This window comes from Notamacropus eugenii, chromosome 4 (genome assembly GCF_028372415.1).
Source record: "Notamacropus eugenii isolate mMacEug1 chromosome 4, mMacEug1.pri_v2, whole genome shotgun sequence".
Lineage (NCBI taxonomy): Eukaryota > Metazoa > Chordata > Mammalia > Diprotodontia > Macropodidae > Notamacropus > Notamacropus eugenii.
This window is the reverse complement of record NC_092875.1, coordinates 10288109-10308144: the sequence shown is the minus strand read 5'-3', so window position 1 is coordinate 10308144 and position 20036 is coordinate 10288109. Positions and strand designations below refer to the sequence as shown.

At 42.0% G+C, this 20036-nt stretch overlaps 1 protein-coding gene across 1 annotated transcript; it reads left to right on the top strand.

The window, feature by feature from the left end:
- The first annotated feature begins 200 nt into the window (after positions 1-200).
- Positions 201-19025, top strand: LOC140498947 (uncharacterized). Its single transcript, XM_072599751.1, has 5 exons — positions 201-521; positions 3785-3855; positions 8969-9095; positions 9743-9838; positions 10936-19025. The coding sequence occupies exons 1-5, from the start codon at positions 341-343 to the stop codon at positions 12843-12845; spliced, it is 2385 nt and encodes a 794-aa protein (XP_072455852.1). The 5' UTR covers positions 201-340; the 3' UTR covers positions 12846-19025.
- The last annotated feature ends 1011 nt before the right edge of the window (positions 19026-20036 follow it).

Sequence of the window (20036 nt, the reverse complement as noted above, 5' to 3'; positions counted from 1 at the left end):
CCTGCCACGGCCTCGGGTGCCATCTTTCCTGGTCTTCTTCTCGCTACGTGGGGTGGCGTGGGGGATGGGGGGGAAAGGCAGGCCTCGTGCCTGCGGCTGTCGGCTGATCACCGCTCCCATTGGACAATGCGGAGGGGGGGGGGGCGGGCTAAACGCTTTATCCAATCAGAAGTGGCCGCTCTCCCACGTTCTCAGTTCTCCACCCTCTTTCTGTGACAATTTCCCTGACGTCACCCCTGACGTCACGGCCGCCTGGGCTCCTTTGTAACTGACAGCTGGGCCAAGGGGACGAGACCCCGGTGCCACGAGGCAGTTCTTCAGGATCCTGAAGACTCCTGCCATGACCGGCCCCCCTCTTCCCCCAGACTTTCTTCTGCAGTCAGGCACAAAACACTTATTAATCGCCTACTGTGTACCAGGCACTGGGCTGAAGGCGGGGCATACAAAGAAAGACAAAAGTCAGTTTCTGCCTTGGAGGATCTCACAGTGTAATGGGAGGGACAGCAAACACCTGTGGACAAGTGAGATACAGAATGAATGAAACAATTATTAAGTGCCTGCTGTGTGCAAGGCAGTGTTTTCGGTGCTAGAGAAAGACTGTCTCTGCCCCCCAGGAGCTTACAATCCAGTGGGGAGGACAGCAGGCAGACACTTATGTACAAACAAGACAGACAGACAGGGCGGGCAGTAAGGGGAACTCTGGAAGGAGGGCTTTTAGCTGGTCCTTGAGGGAAGCCAGTGTTAATACCCAGAGTTAGGACGCCAGTGTCACCTGGTTGGGCAGTAAGATGTAAGCTGGGAAAGTGTCAGGATTTTTGACTAGCAAACGTAAATAAAAAGGGTTCACTGGCAGCCCCCACCCTGCTTTCTTGTACTTTGGACTTCAATTTCTGGATCCAAGTGAAAGAATTTCTGTTTATTCCAGTTGCATTCTGTTAGTAGATGCAGCTCAACCTTCTGGTCTTTTGAGATCCCATCTTCCACCTTCTTCTTTCCTCCTGTCATTGTTTCCTCCCCCTTCTTTCTCGTCCCCCTCTCTCTGGCTCTGCCTACTTCACTTCCTCTTGCACTTATTCTGTTGGCACCCTTCTCTGTGTCCTCTCCCATCTCCGCACTATCTATCTTTGTCCTGGTGATCTCTTCTCCCACCTGTCCTCTCCGGTCTCTTATCCACCTCTCTCCACCTGCCTCAGCCCCTCCTTCTCTGGTCTTCCTCCTGTCCTTGTCTTTCCTCTAGTCTAGTCCTTTCCTTTTACTCATCTCCCTTCATCTGACCACGCAGCCATTTCTCTCCTGTTTGCCCCATCATGTTCTTACCCTCCTGTGTTCCTTCTCTTCTCTCCTTTTCCTCCTCCCTTTTTCTGTATTCTCCAGAGACTGTCTGGAGCCCTTTCCATTTCTTAGATTCTGTGTTTCCATCTCTCCTACTCTTTTTTTTCTCTTCTCCCTCCTTTCTCTCATGCATTCCCCCTTCCCTTTCAGTCTCCCTTTCCAAACTTGAAGTCATTATCTTCTCTCTTATAAATTCTTTTTCTACAAACATGACTATTTCTACTGAGCACACCACCATCTTCTGATTCACATAAGTTTCCAACCTTAAAATCATCTACAGCCCTTTCCTGTTCCTTTCTCGCTGTGGCCAATCAGTAACCAGGTCTTAGGAACATAGATTTAGAGGTGGCTCTCTGACTACAGAACCAGTCTTCTTTCCGCTCTGTCAGAAATAACATTAGTCATTTATGAAACACCTGCTTAACGCAGCCAATGTGCTTAAGGCAAAACGCAAAAATCCAACAGCCCCTGCCATCCAGTTTACATTCTGTCAAAGGAAGCAACATGTAGACATGTCAGTAAACGTGAAATTGTTGTTCAGTTGTGTGCAGCTCTTCGTGACCCCATTTAGAATTTTCTTGACAAAGATGCCAGAATGATTTGCCATTTCTTTCCACAGCTCAGTTAACAGATGAGGAAACTGAGGCAAACAAGGTTAAGTGATTTGCCCAGGTCATACAGCGAGGAAGTGTCTGAGACTGAACTCAGACCTTTCTGACTGTAGGCCCAGTGCTCTAGCCACCACACCACCTAGCTCCTAGCTGCCCAAACTCAAAATAGTTTATAAGTAAATACACTGGACATGGTGGTCCCTGCTACTTGGGGAGGCTGAATCTGGTAGATTTCCTTGAGTTTGGGAGTTCTGAGTTGCAGGGGTGCTATAGCAAATAGGGGTATTCACATGAAATCCTGTATTGGTGTGTTGAGCCCCTAGGTATGGAGGGCCACCAAGCTGCCCCAGGACAGGTGAGCCTGCCCAGCCAGAAAAATGGAGCATGTTAAAGCTTCCATGCCAGTCAGTTTGGGGATGAGACCTGGGAGTGACCACTGTACTTTCAGACTGGGCAAGCCAGGAAGACCTCATCTCAAGATGAAATACTTTTAAATTTTATTCTAAAAGTAAATACGAGATATTTGGAGGAGAGGGTGGGGAAGGGATCAGTAGAAACCCTTTTGTAGGAAGTGCCTGAGCTTTGAAGGCAGCTCCAGATTCTGTGAGGCCCAGGTAAGGACAAAGGAATGGGATTGATGTGGTCGGTCCTGTGCTTTAGAAAGGTCACTGTGGCAATTGTTTAGAGCCTGCAGTGGAGAGGGAGTGACATTGACCCACAAAATCAGGTGATTGCTGTGTCCACCAGAAGTGATGAAGGTATGAAGTAGGGTGGGGCATCTGTGGGTGGAATGCTGTGACATTAGAATCTAGACTTGGCAGTGGGTGGGCATGCAGGCGAGGGAGGGGAAGGACTGGCGTCCCCTGGTACGCTCCTGGGTGGTGCCTGGGGAAAGGCCTCCACGGCATTTCTCCCTTCAGTGCCTCTCCTCTCCTCTCCCCACATTGCCACAGCCTCCCCACATTGCCACAGCCTGCCATTTTGAGTTTGCCTTTTCATCCTGTGCTATTCTACAAAGCTCCCAAGTGGGAGCATCCCTCCCCTGCTCACCAGTGACTCAGCCTGTTGTAGAAGACTTGTTTCGCATTGGCTGCTCCAGGCCATCCAGACTTGATTACCATCATTGCTCATTCCCAATCTAAGCCATAGCCAGGTGTTGTCAGTTGTGACTTCTGTGACCTACACTGAGAAAACTTCCCACCAATTTCAGACCCAAGCTGCTCCCTCTTCCTGAACTAGATGTTCAGGGCAGCTGGGTAGCACAGTGGATAGAACACCAACTCTAGAATCAGGAGGACCTGAGTTCAAATCTGGCCTCAGACCCTTGACACTTACTGTGTGACCCTGGGCAAGTCACTTAACTTAACCCCGATTGCCTCACTCACACACACAAGGAACTAATCAACTAGCTGTTCCACAGTCTTCTGTCTCCAGGCATTCCCATAGATGCCCACACCCCAAGGGTCTGGAGTGCAACTTTGACCTCTACATCTCAGGCACTCCCTCCCCTGTGTGGCCTTTCCTGACTCTCTGTGGAACTCTTTCCCTCCACAGGCTGGCTAGTATCTACTTTGTGTGCATTGTATTGTTCCATGAAAACGTGGGCTTCTTGAAACCAAGAACTGGTTCATTTCCGCCCTTCGTTCCCCAGTGCCCAGAACAGTGCCTTGCAAACATTAGGTGCTTATTAATTTAGTTGTTATTGAATTGAATTCTAGGAACAGTTCCCAAGCTCCCTCTGATCTGTACCTCAGCAGCTTGGTGTGTGGACACTTCTGAGTCTGGGTATGGATGCCTAAAGGAAGGGCCAGTCCTGCTTACCATCTCCTTTTTCTCCTTAGTGCCAACTTCTGAGAAGTCTGCCCAAGTGAACACAATGGCTTCTGTGCTCCTGCCCTCTCGGGATCACCAAGTATGTGAGAGTCTCCTGTTTCCTGAAATAACATCTTGGGTCTTCTCCATCTCCTATAAACCAATAAACTTAGTCTTTCAGAGACTCATAGATTTAGTCTAACATCCCATATTTGATTGAGTTTCTTTCTTTAAAAAATATTTTAAAACATGTTTTGGGTTTTTTGAACATCACCATCAACTCCCAGCATCTCCTTTTCTCTCCACCCCCCCACCTTTCATTCTAACAAAAAGAGCCAGTTAAGCCCCAGCTGTCAGAGCCTCAGTGGAGCCTGTCAGCGCGCACAGCCATCTCTGGGGAGAGGACCTCATGCTCCGTCCTCTGGAGTCATGGTTCATCGTCATCAATCTGAATTCTCAAGTCTGTGTTCTCCTTTATGTTCTTAGAGTCTGTTGTTATTATACGGATTAACTCTGCTTCCTTCGCTCTTTATAAGTTCACGGAATTCTGTCCTCCTTTTTTCTAAATTCCTTACATTCACAGGATCAAAACAGTCAAAGCATTCATTAAGCACACTAGGCGTCTGGCATTGTGCGTAATGCTGGAGACACAAATGTAAGCAGGACAGGGCCTGCCCTCAAGGAACTTATACCTGAAGAGGGAGAGAGAGCCCTGTGCGGGGGAGGACAAAAGGGGAGAAAGGGATGTGGGGTGTTTGTAAATGGCAGTTTATGTAGCAGCTCTTGTTAAGGACACATGTATGATGCATAGTGTGCGCAGAACCCCTCAGATGGCCTCAAGGACAGACAACCCGCCCTCAGCCTGCAGCCCCCTAATTAATTCTTTATCTCTCTGGGTTCAAAAGTCAATCCACAGTATGTTTTGGAATGACCTTGGAAATTACTGAAAGTACAAAGCTATCTCTACTTAGCTCAAGCCCTGGCCTTAGAAGAACTGGGGACGTCTCTTCACTCAGGTTTTCTTTTTCCCCTTTATCTCCAACACTAAATTGATTGGCGTTAACAAACGTCACTGTTACCAGCCATGAGATGTATTACTAGAAGGAGAAAAAGTTTAACTTTACATCAGCCATGAAGGGAGCTGGAGCCAAAGTCTTCTCTATGCCCTGGGCAAGTTGGGGAAGGAAGCCACTGATTAAATAAAAGTCCTCTTGCCTGCTGCTTGTTCAACATTTCTGTGTCATGGTCAGGAGGCCTGGTGGAGTGGCACCTGTCAACAGAGCCTTGGATAGTTTCCTGTTGGTTGTCTCATCTCGGATTTCTTCATTTGTTCTTCTATATTTTCTTCTCATTCTACAACTTGGATATCAGACCTTTCACCAGAGGAGGAGAGGATCACAGATCTAGTGGTGGCGGATTGGCAGGGTCCTCAAACTATTTGGTCCGGTGTCTGAAGCCTAGGGAGAACCACACAGTTAGCTTCAGAGGCAGAATTTGAACCCAGGTCCTCTGGCTTTAGAGTTTTTTGCCTCTCCCTTTCCCTGTTCTTCATCCTCATGACCTCCATACGCTTGACCCTTCAGTTCTGCCCCAGGCCATCTTCTCTGCACTAGAAACTCTGCTCTCAGTCTTGACCACTTAGTGAACCAATTCAGCTTCATACTGTTCTCTCTTGAATCTCTCGCCTCCTTATCATATTAGGGATTATGCCCAACCAATCCTCAGCCTAGACCACTCCCACCATCTGCTGTCTTTATGCCTACATACTGGCCAAATGTAGGTAGGGAAAATCATGCAACCATTCTGACTGGTACATTACACAACATCGATGGGCTGTCACCACTGCTCATGGGCCCTCACCACTGCTTGGCAGTCCTACTTTACCTCCCCCCAACCCTCTCAGCTGACAACTGGAAGAGCCTCACATTTTACAGAAAAAATTGAGGCCATTCACTGGGCCCTTCCTCGTCTCCTATCCCTCAGCCATCTCCTTCAGCCCTGTCTCACAGGATAAAGTGCTCTCGCTACTCACCAAGGCCAACCCCTGTCCTTTTTTAGATGACCTCATTCTATCCATTTTCCTCCAACAAATTGTCTCCTCTCTCTGCCATCCCCGTTTTCACTTTTTTTCATTCTCTTCCTCTCTACTGGATCATTCGCTACTGGCTGCAAACATGCCCATGTCTCCCCTGTCCTGAAAAAGTGCACACCTGATCCTTTCATTTCTACTATCATCCTGTCCTTTCTGCCCTTTGTGGCTAAACGCCTGGAAAAGGCATCTGCACTAGGGGTTCTCCTTTTTCTCTCCTCTTCACCCCTTACAGTCCAGCTTCTGACCTCATCATTCCACTGAAACTGCTCTCTTCAGAGTGACCAGTGATCTCTTAGTTGCCAAATCCAGTGACCTTTTCTCCATCCTCTTTCTCCTCTCCTCTGACCCTGTGGGTCACTCTCTCCTTCCCCTATACTGCTTTACTGGGTGTTCTCATCAGCTCTTGTGGATTTAATGACCCTGTCTATGCTGATGATTCTTAAATCTACCTTTCCTGTCCCACCCTCTCTACTCACCTCCAGCTGCCTGTCAGACACCTTTATTAGATGTCCAGGATACATCTCAAACTCACTATGTTCAAACTGGAATTCATTATATTATCCCCAAACCCATTTCCCTCCTGTCTTTCTTATTACTGATGGGGGCCATGCCATCTTCCCATTCCCTCAGGTTTCCAACCTAAGTCATCCTTGACTCCTCACTATCTTTCCTGCTCCCCCCTCATATCCAGGCTCTTACCAAGGCCTGTCAATTTCACCTCTGGAGCATCTCTTGGATACGCCCCCTCCTCTCCTCTGATACCATCTCACCTTGGTACAGACCCTCATCACCTCACACCTGCCTCAAGTTTCTCCCCACTCCACAAGTCTGATAATCTCACCCTCTGTGCTCTCTTACCTCTTGGAGCAAATACAAAATGTGCTGTTCAGCATCAAAACCCTTTATAACCTCCTTGTTTTCTAGCTTTCCAGTCTTTTTACACCTTATTACTCCCCCACACGTCCTCTTTGCTCCCAGCTATTCTGTGGACAAGATCCTCCAGCTCTCAGCTCTCTGCATTCCTTCTGTCTGTCCCCTGTGCCTGAAATACTCTCCCTCCTGTGTTCTGACCACTGACCTTCCTGGCTTTCTTTAAGCCCTAACTAAAATCCCATATTCTCTAGGAAGATTTCCCTAACCCATCTTAACTCTCCTGTGTTCCCCTTTCTTAATTATTTCCTGTTTATACTGCATATAGCTCCCTTTGTATGTATTTGCTTGTATGTTGTTTCGTCCATTAGGACTGTGAGCTCCTGGAGGACAGGGACTGTCTTTTGTCTCTTTTTGTATCTCCAGTGCTTCGTACAGTACCAGACATAGTAGGTGCTTAATAAATGTTTATTGATAGAGCCACAATTCTTTGTTAAAAAGATTCCCCCCCAGTTAATCATTTACCTCCTAATACTAATTGCATTTATTTTGCTTATTCAAGACTTGGAAAATTATTCATTTTTACTTCTGTGATCATCTCTATTTCTTATTTAGTTAAAAATTGTCCCCCACCTATAATCATGAAAATTATCTTTCTTTTCCTCTAATTTATTTATCATATGACTTTCTGTGTTTAGATCTTGTATTCATTTGGAGCCCAGGTGGTGTGAGGTGTTGGTCTAAACCTAATTTCTTTCCAGTTACTTTCCAGTTTTGCCAACTATTTCTGTCAGGGAATCCTAACCCAATAGTCATTGGCTTGGGTTTATTAAACACTGTGCCACTTTGTTCCATTGATTAAAGGTTCAAAATAGTTTTACTGATTAAAAGAAGGGAAGGAAGAAATGAAACATTATAACACATTTACCATTTGCTAAGCTCAGGGTATACACATAACAAAGTAAGATTACCCATGTTCTCAAGAAGATCCCATCTTGGCCACATCTATAGAGTGCATGCAAGGTCTGAAGCATAAAGTTAAGGCCGGGTAAGATTTGCCATCTCCTTCTCCAGCTCTTTTTATAAGTGAAGAAACTGAGACAAACAGGGTATGTTGCTAGGAGAGAGTTCAGTGCTGGTGTCCAGAGGGCCTAGTGGGAGGATGGCAAGGCTCCCCACATTCCCACTTTTTCCATGATTTCCCTTGGGATGCTTGACCTTTTTTCTTCAGATGAATTTTGTTATTTTCTCTAAATCAGGAATTCAGGATGTGACAAAGTTCCGCATTTGGCTTCCAAAAATTCCCTTCACTAGGATAGGTCAGAGAAGATGTCATGAGACCACAAGTCCTGAGGAAGTAGGGGGCTCAGAGAACTTTAAAATGAAGGAGTAAACATGGAAGTAATATATAAGTGTGTATTATAATAAATACATAAATAAATAGGAGTAAACAGCCTGCAGAGGGGCCTCCTGTCTGGAAGGGGAGACAGAATTTCACCGTCTTCTGCCCTGTTCGTGTCTGAGAAGCACAGAGTCATCACCCAGGCTTATGAAAGTGGAACATGCCCAGCAGAAGGCAGCCCCAGCAGTGTGAGGTTCAAAGATCATTGAGAGGAGCTGGAGATTTTCAGTCCTGAAAAGGGAAGATAGTAAACTTCAGGTATTTAAATGGCTTTCGTACGGAAGGGGCAAGTAGGTGGTGCAGTAAATAGAACACTGGGTTTAGAATCTGAATTCGTGTGGCCTCAGACACTTCCTTGCTGTGTGACCCTGGGCAAGTCACTTCACCCTGTTTGCCTCAGTTTCCTCATCTATAAAATGAGCTGAAGAAGGAAAGACCACTCCAGTATCTTTGGCCAGAAACTCCCAGAGTCAGAGAGGACTGAAAAATAGCAGGAATAACACATGGAAGGAGGATTAGGCTTGTAATGTTTGGTCCCTAGAGACAGAACTAAGAACGAAGGGGGGAAGCTGCAAAGAGGGAGATTTAGGTTCTATGTAAGAATAAAATTCCTAAATTCAGATCTTTCTGAAAATAGAGTGGGTGGCTTTGTGTGTGCTCCTTAGAGGACTTTGGGCTAGGGCTGCAGCCCCATTTTGGGGGATTCTTTGGTTTGGGTTGGACCTGGTGGCCTCTGAGGGCCCTTCTACATATTAGATTGAGTGATTCTGTTAAAAACCAACTGTCCCCATCCTTCCATTCCCATATAAAAAGGAACCTGAGCGTGCAGAAATGTGTTTGGTATTTCAGGAATTGGTGACATTCAAGGATGTGGCTGTGGAATTCACCCCGGAAGAGTGGGGGCACCTGCACTCTTTTCAGAAAACATTGTACAGGGATGTGATGCTGGAGAACTATAGGAATCTGGTCTGCCTGGGTAAGAACAGTGTCCCCCTTTGCTTCATAATCTTCCCACTGGAGGGATTTTGCTTCATTAATAGGTAGCCTTTATATAGCACTATTTGTATAGGTTTTCAAAGTACTTTACAAATATTTCATTTAACCCTGGGAGATAGTGGCTTTTATCCCCATTTTTACAGATGAGGGAACTGAGGCAAGCAGATGTGGAGTAACTTCTCCAGGGTCATACAGGTAGTAAGTGCTGAGGCTGGATTAGAACTCAGGGCTTCCTGACTTCAGGCCCAGCACTGTATGCACTCTGGCCCCCCACTACATGCTGTAGGATTGTCTAGTGAAGGGGATTTCTCATCTTGCAGAACACAGATATGATTCATTCCTTTGTGGATGCAGGAGAGGAAGCTTGTGTGTGTACCAGTGGAGGCAGCCTCTTGGGCTCCTGCTCTCCCTCTGTGATCTGGCAGCTCCAGTACTCTCTTCTTCAAACTCTGAAGATATGACAATGTCCCCTTCATCTGAGCCTATGTCCTTTCTCTCCTCATTAAGGACATCTTACTGAGGTCCTTGTGTCATTCTCTAGGCCTTCCTAACCTGGTCTTTTGTCTCCAAAGAGATGCCGGTCGCATCCCAAGTGGAACCTAATACATTTGCTTTTTACACCGATAGGGTTGGCAGTTTCCAAACCACGTGTGATTTACCAGCTGGAGCAAGGGAAAATACCTTGTATGCCAGAGGGTGATATCCCGAGAGCCCTCTATCCAGGTAAGTGAATGAGACTCCAGTAAGTCATTAATAGCAACACCACAGCTAGTCATCTAGAGGGAGAGAAGTTTGAGAATATTGGGAGGGGGGTGGCTGTCCTTCCAAACTCCCTCTAGCTGGAAAGATGAGTGGAGCTAGTTTAGCTTATCTGCACTGAAATAAAAGACTTCCTCACACTCCCCCCCCCACCCCACCCCATATGGTTCTCCATTCTCAGATAGGAAGAGTGTTTTTAGGAAGAGTTAGCTTGCTCTTTTCCAGCTTCCTTTGTCTGCTCTGTCTCAGTAGCCATTCTGCTTCCCATCCTTATTCATTTAGTATCTTTTTTTTTTTAATGTATGCCTTAACACAAAATACACATTTGGTGTGTATTATTTATGACAAAGCTATCCTGTTAGCTTACATGCCGCCTTCTGGTCAGTTTCTTCATGAACATTTTAAAAGGATTGTGTTGCTGTAATAATGTGTTCCACATAATGTGTGAAATGCAAAGGGCGTTAAATGCCAAACTGAGTAACTTAGATGTGATTTTAGAGAATTAAAGGGAACTCTGGGAATTTTTTGAGTATGAGAATGAAATGATCTGACTTGTGCTTAAGACATATCACTCTGATAGCGTGGGGCATATGGAAGGAAGACGAGGAAGAATGGTGGAATTGAGACCAGTTAAGAGGCCATCTCCAGGTAGTCCTGGTGAGAAGTGATGAGACCCTACACTACGGTAACCGTCCTATGAGTGGAGAGATATATTGTGAGGGTAGAATCAACAAGACTTCACAAGTGATTAGACAGACAGTGAGGTGTCTAGATGACACTCAGGTTGGGCACCTAGGTAATTTGAAGGATAGAAGTGCCTTTGTCAGAAATAGGAAAGTTGGGGAAAAAAAGGTAGATTATGGGATTCATTTTCTCTCATCTGGAAAATGTACCTATTTCACAAGGTTGCTTTTAGGATAATTATTTTTATAAACAGTAATTGACTAAACAAGTCTAAAGCACAATGTAGGTTTGACAACAGTTTTGTTTAATGGAGAGCACAGGCCCAAGTGTTAGGCAGAAGAAACAGAAGAGATTTACTTTTTAAAATTTTCTTTCAGGTTGGTACACTAGACCTGAAACCATGGAATCAGCCCCAAAGATGGACGTCTGTATGGAAGAATCATTCCAAGAAAAATGCGCAAGAAGTAGTCTCTTTCTTTCCAGGTTTGGAGACACCTGGGAATGTAATGCCAACTTGGAAATGGAGCAGGGAAGTAGGGAGAAACCGTCAAGGCAAATTAAAAATACCCCAAAGAAAGCTCCCCAAAAAGGGACAGGACGCATGTATAATAAATATAATAAAGGCTTCTATCTAGGACCAGTCCTTTTCCCCCAACATAGAGTATCCATTGAAAAGAACCTCCATCAGTGCGATGTTCACAAAAAGAACGGTAGATTCTGTTCACACTTGAATAAATGTAATAACATCTGCTCAAAGAAGATGTTTTCTAAGTTTAATGAATGTCAGAAATTCTTTAATTATCATTCAGATCTTAATGACAACCACAGAATTCATCCTAGAGTGAAACCATTTGGAGGTGATGAATGTAAAAAGGCCTTCCCCAATAGTATGAACCTTATTCAGCATCAAAGAATTTCTACTGCAAAGAAGCCTAATGAATGTACTGTGTGTGGAAAGGTCTTTAGTCAGAAGACAGGACTTACTCGACATCAGCGAATTCACACTGGAGAGAAACCATATGAATGTAATGAATGTGGAAAGTCATTTAGCCGGAAGACAGGACTTACTGAACATCAAAAAATTCATAATGGAGAGAAGCCTTATAAATGTAATGAGTGTGGAAAGGCCTTCCGACAGAGAATACGCCTTATTGAACATCAGAGAATCCATACAGGAGAGAAACCTTATGAGTGTAAGTCATGTGGAAAGGCCTTCCGTTGGAGCTCAGAACTTACTCGTCATCAGAGAGTTCATACAGGAGTGAAACCTTACAAATGTAATGAATGTGGAAAGACCTTCTGCAGGAGGACAGGACTCACTCAACACCAGAGAATTCATACTGGAGAGAAACCTTACACATGTAAAGAATGTGGGAATGCCTTCCGTCAGAGAATACGCCTTATTGAACATCAAAGAATTCATACTGGAGAGAAACCATATGAATGTAAGGAATGTGGGAAGGCCTTCCCCAGGAGCACAGAACTTACTCAACATCAGAAAATCCATACTGGAGAAAAACCTTATGAATGTAATCTATGTGGAAAGGCCTTCCGGTGGATCACAGAACTTAATGAACATGAGAGAGTTCATACTGGAGAGAAACCTTTTCAATGTAAAGAATGTGAGAAGACCTTCCGCCAGAGAAGAAGTCTTATTCAACACCAGAGAATTCACACTGGAGAGAAACCTTATAATTGTAGTGAATGTGGGAAAGCCTTTCGATGGAGCACAGACCTTACTGAACATCAGAGGATTCATACTGGAGAGAAACCTTATACATGTAAAGAATGTGGGAAAGCCTTCCGTCAGAGAGCACCACTTGCTCAACATCAGAGAATTCATACTGGAGAGAAGCCTTATAACTGTATCGAATGTGGGCAGGCTTTCCGATGGAGAACAGGACTTACCGAACATCAGAGAATTCACAGTGGAGAGAAATCTTATCATTGTAAAGAGTGTGGAAAGGTTTTCCACCAAAGGACACGGCTTGCTCAACATCAGAGAATTCATACTGGAGAAAAACCATATAAATGTAATGAATGTGGGAAAGCCTTCCACCGAGGCACACATCTTACTCAACATCAGAGAATTCATACTGGAGAGAAACCTTATAAATGTAAGGAATGTGGGAAGGCATTCCGCCACAGAACACCTCTTGCCAAACATCAGAAAATTCATACTGGAGAGAAACCTTGTGAATGTAATGAATGTGGGCAGTCCTTTTGCCAAAACAGAGAGCTAAGAAAACACCAGATAATTCATACTGGAGAGAAAACTCAGGAATGAGGAAAGGGCTTCCTAGATTAACTGATTGCTTAATCAACAGGAGTGGGTTCATAATAGAGGAAACTTGAATGTAATGAATATGGGAAGTTCTTCCTTGAGAACAAATATGATAGGAATCATACTGGAGAGGAACTTTGTGAATGCAACGATTTTGCATTTGTATAGTATGAGCAAGATTTTAGCCAAAGCATATATTCATTTAATATTAAAGAATATGAAAGCAAATCCTTATAAATGAAGCAAATTCCTGTCTCATTTCTCAGTGGTTACTCCAAACCTTTTTCTCCTTGAGACCACAGATACCTCCTTAAATCTTATGAAGACCATATGCAACATAATTTTTTTTTAGCTCATAGCAAAGGCTAAGATGAATCTTTAAAAATCCCTCCAACAACCAGGGGTACACTCACAAAACTACAGAATGTTTGTGGGAAGAGTGACCACCAACTTGGAGTGTGATAGGAGTGAGGCCAAGGCCACACATGCCCCTTGTATGGCAAGGACTAGAGCTCCTCTCCTTTTAGAGCCCTTTCTGTAGCTCAAATCTTGATTGGCGAAGGCCAGCATGATATGTTCTTTACTGAGAAAATTATGGCAATCTTATAGTTGTTCACTCCCTTAACTGCTACTCCCCCCAAATCCCCACAGCTATTATTCCAAACTGTCTTCCAGTCATGGAAAAATACATACACTTTGCTAAGGCTAAATCCTTGACCTGTTCTTTTGATCTTATCCTTTCCTTACAATTCCAGTACACACGGAGAGCTCTCCCTATCTCTCTGTCATCTTCTTGCTCTTTACTGGCTTTCCAGCTGTGCATAAACATATCCCAGTTCCCCCAGTACCAAAACAAAAACAAACAAATCCATCCTCATGCAGCTCTGCTTTTTCTGCAGTCGCCATCCCACATATCTTCTAGTCTTTACTCCCAAAATTCTCTTAATTTTCTTACACACATTTTGTATAATTCCTCATCACTGCCACCATCTCTACAATGCCTTGCAGTCTGATTTCTTCCAAACCATTCACCTGAAACTGCTCTTTTAAAAGTCGTCATGAACTTCCTAATCACAATATTCAATAGCCAAAAAACTCTTTCCTTCTGAACTCTTAGATCCTATAGTTTGCTAATCTCTTTTTGCATATTCTCTCCTCGTCTTCAGAGACATTGCACTTAATTGATTCTCATATGATTTTATATGCTAGGTTTTTTTTCCCCCCTTTACTGGTTATTTTTATGTCTCCTAGCCCTTTAAGGGGTATATTCTCCCAAAGTTTTACCCTTGGCCTTATCTTTTTTTTTGCTACTCTCCCCATTGGGTCTCTCATTGGACTTCCATTTGAGGGAAGGGCCTACACCAGCCAGTCCTCATTCTCTAGATTTCCCAGTTCCCTCAGGTTGGCATCTTCCCCTCTCCCTACTTTTCAGCTTTTGTTTTTCACCTCTTCTGTATGTTGTCTTCATACATTAGAATATAAGCTCCTTGTGGACAGGGACTTATTTCTTTTTGCTTCTATTTGTACCTTCAGGGCATAGCACATAGTGCCTGGCATAAAGTATGTAATAAATGCTTGTTGGCTGACAGAAAAGATTGTCAAAAGTGTGTCAGAGGCCAAAGTGGGAAAAATGCAGCATAGAGAAGGAAAGACAAGCAAAAGCTTTTTCACTCCAACTGTAGTTTTACAGAAAACCATCACCAGCTTCAGCTTTATTTGGACTTTCTTAGAAGAGAGAAGCAAATGTTTCAAAGAGGCAAATTTAGGCTTGATGTTCAGAAAGCTTTCCTAACAATTCAAGCCATCCAGAGTGGCTTCCTTAGCAAGTAGTGAGCTGCCTTTCATGGGATGTCTCCTGTAAGCACCATCTAGATCAGGCCTTCTTAAACATTTCCCACTTGACCCCTTCAAGTTTCAGCAGTCTTCATTGGCTTTGCATGGTGTGACAGCATGCTCAGTGCAAAGTGCATATGCTTTGTGTTCAGAACCAAGACTGCACTGAAGTTCCACAGTGCAGCAGAGGCAATCACAACCAGAAACACCTTGGATTCATTACACATTTGATTTTGTATTAATTGTTGGTCATTGCACATTCAGAAACCTTTTACTGTTGCCAGATTTTTCATGACCCCATATGAGGTCAAGACCCACATTTTAAGAAGTGCTTTTCTAGATGACACACTTGCCAAGTGTGTGGTAGCAGGAGTTCTGCTTTGCCCATAAGCTGGATGAGATGGCTGCTGAAACCCCTTTCTATTTAATTCGTATCAAATTCAGTTATGATTTCTATATCAGTAATAAGAAATTCTCTGTTAAAATATATATATATATTTAGTAATGTAATTCAGTGGTTGCCATATCCAGTGCCTCCTTGTTTTAAACCTGAAGAAAGTACTTATGCTGTATAGGCATGAAGCTCCAATATAGTGTACAGATCTTGACCTCATCCATTATACTTGATCCATGTTTCCTGTATTTTTCTCTTTCTTTTCTTGACTCCCATCTACAGTACTTTTGTTATTTTTATTAATATAAACATTTTGATGAAAGCAATATGATTTTTTTGGTAGATTTTCTATGTTAAACTTACAAAATGAGAAAAGAAAAAAAACATTGCCATGTACACAGCAGAACATAAGGGAGGATTCAATATAAAAAATAAATTTCCATGAAACTTATAATAAATACTACACATTGTTTTCAAAGCTGCTGAGCTTTCCTTTGCTTCCTTGTTGGTTTTCTTTTATTCTCTGCTGTGCACTTTTTACTTTTCCCCTCCCTCCCCAACCCTAAAGCAGGCTACAATACATACACACATACATATATATATATATATATATATATATATATATATACACATGTATACATACACACATACATATATATACACATACATATACATAGGTATTTAGACATACACATATATACACTCACACACACACACACATATATATGTATATATGGACTGTACTATGCTTTATTTTCTCCTATCATTTTTTCCTGAAGGTAGATAACATAAGTCTTAAGTCCATGTTTTTCTAAATTAACTAGTGCATCATTTCCTATGCCACAACAATATTCCAACCTAATCACATCCTATCTGAGAGATTGTCTATGAAATTCTAACCCCCCCCCCCCCCGCCGCCTCTGCATTCCTTCTTTTCTTGGCTACATAGGATTCATTTATACAAGAACATTTTCATTTAAAATAATTGAAATTATCCTTTTTACACTTAATGCTCTTGCTTTATGATATAGTTTAAGGTCTGATACTGCTGAATTGACTTCCTTTACTTTTTTCCCCTCCTTCCTTTGAAGTTCCTGACGTTTTGTTCTTCCAAATGAACTTTATTATTTTTTTCTAACTCAATTAATTTTTTTTTTTTTTAGTAATTTCATTGGGATGGCCTTGAAGAAATAGTTTAGTTAGGTAAAATTGTGGTTTTAAAAATTATATTGGCTTTACCTACCCATGAACAATACATATTACTTCAGTTATTTGTATCTGAGTGTCTTTGTAGAAGAAGTGTTTTATGCTTATATTCAAACAGCTCCTGTGTCTGTTTTGGCATGTATACGTTCAGGTATTTTGTGCTGTCTAGGTATTTGAAAACAATACTGAATAATATTGCTGACACATAGTCTTGTTTATTTTTTTTTACTTTTGATTAAATCTATTTTAAGTTTTTGTCTGAGATCATGATTACTTTTCCTGCTTTTTTTACATACTAAATTCTATTCTTGTCCTTTATTTTGTCTTTGTGTGTATCTCTCATTTTTATCTTTTCTGAAAGCAACATATTGTTGAATTCAAATTTTTAATCTGCTATCCATTTTCATTTTATGGGTAAATTCATCCCATTCGCATTTCTAAGCTACAATTACTTGTGCATTTTTCTCCTTCCTATTTTTCCTCACTATTCTCACTCTATTTACCCTATCCTTCCTCACTCCTCTGCTTTACTTCTACCAGCTACCTTGACCTCCTATTCCACAACCTACCCACCCCTCTAAGAGTCCCTCCCTTATCCTCTCCCCTACCCTATCTCCTTGCTCTCTTCTTTCTTTCTGAATTTAGAAGACTTTTATACCCTTCTGGTCCCTCTTTAACCCATTCCCTATGAGAGTAAGATTACCCACTGCCCTCCTCCACTAGTTTCTTCTAAAAAAAAAATTTTTTTTTTCCTTTTATGCCTCTTGTATGAGAGAATTACTCCTTTTTCTCTCTCACTACAGTTTTGATTTTTTTTTTCTTTTTTTTTTGTAGAATCACCCCATCATACTAAGCTCAGCCCAGGCCTTTCTTTCAAACTACTCAAATTATGATGGCAATCATAGGAGTACTGTTGATATTTTCACTACAAAGCAAACAATTCAACTTTATTGAGTCCCTTATAATTGGTCTTTAATGTTTATCTTATATTTCTCCTGGATATTTTATGTTGAATTTTCCCTTAAGTTCTGGAGTTTTTGTCCCTAAAACCTGAAAGTCTTTGAGTTTATTAAATGTCCATTTTTTTTTCTATCAGGATTATACTTAACTTTGATGGGTAAGTTCCCTTTGGTTGTAACTCCAGCTCTTTTGCTCTATGGAATATATTCTTCCATGACCCACGGTCCTTCACGGTAGTAGCTGCTAGGTTTTTTGTAACTCTATGATATTTAAATTGTTTTTTCTTGTTGCTTCCAATATTTTCTCCTTGACCTGGGAACTTTAAACTTGGCTATGTTATTCATGTAAGTTTTCCTCCTGGGATCTCTTTTAGGTGGTGATCTGTGGGGTTTTTCCTTTTTTTTTTTTTTTTTTTTTTTTTTACTTTGCTTTCTTGTTCTAAAACTTCAGGGCAATTTTCCTTGATAATTTCTTGTAATATTGTATCAAGATTCTTTTTTTCATTGTAATTTTCAGGTAGCCTGACTATTCTAATGTTATCTCTCCTCAATCTGTTCTCCAGACCAGTTGTTTTTCTGATGAGATGTTTCACATTCTCTTCTCATTTTTTTTTCATTCTTTTGATTTTGTTTTATCATTTCTAGGTGTCTTAGAATGTCATTAGCTTCCTCTTGCCCAATTCCAGTTTTCAAGGAATTATTTTCTTAAGTTTTTTTATTCTCTATTTCCAATTCATTGACTTTCTTTTCATAGTTTTCTTGGATTGCCCTTATTTTTTTTTTTTACTAATTTTTCCTCCATCTCTCTTATTTGATTTTAAAAATCCTTTTTAAATTCTTCCAAGAACTCTTTTTATGCTTGGGAGAATTTGATGTTTCTCACTGAAAAAGGAGTGGCTTTTAAGCTCCATGACCTTCCTCTGAATTTGAGTCCAGATCTTCTCTATCCCCATAGTAACTATTGCTATCCCTGTATTAACATAATTCTGTACTTTCTCCTTTGTTTACTTTTATTTCTTTTATTTTTAGCAGCTATTAGTGTAATCAAGTTGTAGTCCTGAGGTACAAGGTATTGCCCCAAACCTCAGGTCCTTCTTACTGTTAGGTGCCCAACCTTGAGTTCTTCTCTCCATTCTTTCCTCTCCACTCCTAAGCCACAGCTAGGCCCACAGCCACACTTTCCCATAAATCTTGCTCCTTTCAGTGGCTGCAAATTACAGCTGTTCTCTCTGCCCCAGAACTGAAACCAGGGACTCTACTGTCCTGCAAATGCCCACAGCCAACAGGATCTGTCCCTCACTACTTCACTCACCAGGTGTGTGCTTGCTCCTCCCTTCAGCCACAGCCCAGGACATGTCTGGTCAGCACAGCTGTGCTTGGTGTCCCTCAACAGTGGAAAGTCCTTCAATCTACTCATCCATCAGACATAAAAGTTTCTAAGGCTGAAGTTTCCACTCAGCCCAGCTAACCCCAGGGCTTGTTATTTGTTGATTCTGCAGAGTCAGCCTGGAAGTGTTTGGACTTCACTCAGATCAAAACTCTGTCCATGGAGGTCAAGTCTTTTATGGGGTCTTCTTAAATTTCTTAGAAGGACAATTGCTTTACACCACGTGTAAAGCTCTGAGCTGATGTTCTGTTTTGTTTTGTTTGTCAAGGAAATTTGGAGAGCCAAAAGTTTTCTGACCTACTCCACCATCTTCTGAGAATTCTCTCCCTGCATTTTTCTTAATATTCTCCCCTGTTTTCAAGTTTTCACTGAAATCACTGAGTATTAAAGGATATGTTGAATTATTTTGGAGAAGATTTTTGAGTACTTTATAGAATTTCTGTGTTTCTTCATTCTCTTCAATGGGTGTTGGTGCATAAGCTACAATTATTTAAATGGTGGGCCTTTTTTGTGTGTGTATATATATATATGTATATATATGTATCCATTACTTTATTGCAGTATTACACACACACTCTCACACACACCCACACACACACTCACACAATACGGCCATACAAGATGAACAGAGTCCTAGGAGATAATGTTTCTGGTCTTTTGAAATATGAGAGTACCAACTCTGCCAGCTCCTTTTATTTGCCTCTAAGCACAGAGCCATCTTTCTGTTAGGCTATGACTTCTTTGCTGTAACTTCATTTATAGTAGGGATGCTAAGCTTCATACTGTTTAGTTTCTCTGCTAATATGATCACTCATAGGTCATTATTAAAGAATGTCACACTCAGCGTACCAACAGTTAATACTTTTGAACTATCTAAAAAATTGATTCTTAGCACGGTCTTCCTCTTTCCACCTCTCTGCCATTATTACTGCAGAAACAGAAAGGGGAAATACAGAATTGTGGACCATTTAAAATAGTATTATTATAGGCTGCTGTGACCAAAGAATTTAGGCTTTTTTTTTTTTATAACTAATTGATTTATTTTTAGTTTTCCACATTCACTGCCATAAGATTTTGAGTTTTAAATTTAACCCTATTTGCCTCAGTTCCTCATTTGTAAAATGAGTAGGGGAAGAAAATGGCAAACCCACTCCAGCATCTTGCCAAGAAAACCCCAAATTGGGTCACAAAGAATTGGACATGGCTGAACATACAGTAAAGTACTGGATCCTTACTCAAAGTCTTTCCTTGTATTCCCTGACTGTCATAGTCTACAAGAATCCAAAGGCAAACCCTCCCCACATGCAATGAGGCATCAGAATTAAACAATGAAGGATGATTGTAGGAAACAGTACTCTGCAGCAGATCACATTTTTACCATCAAACAACTCACTAAAAATTTTAGAGAACTTAGG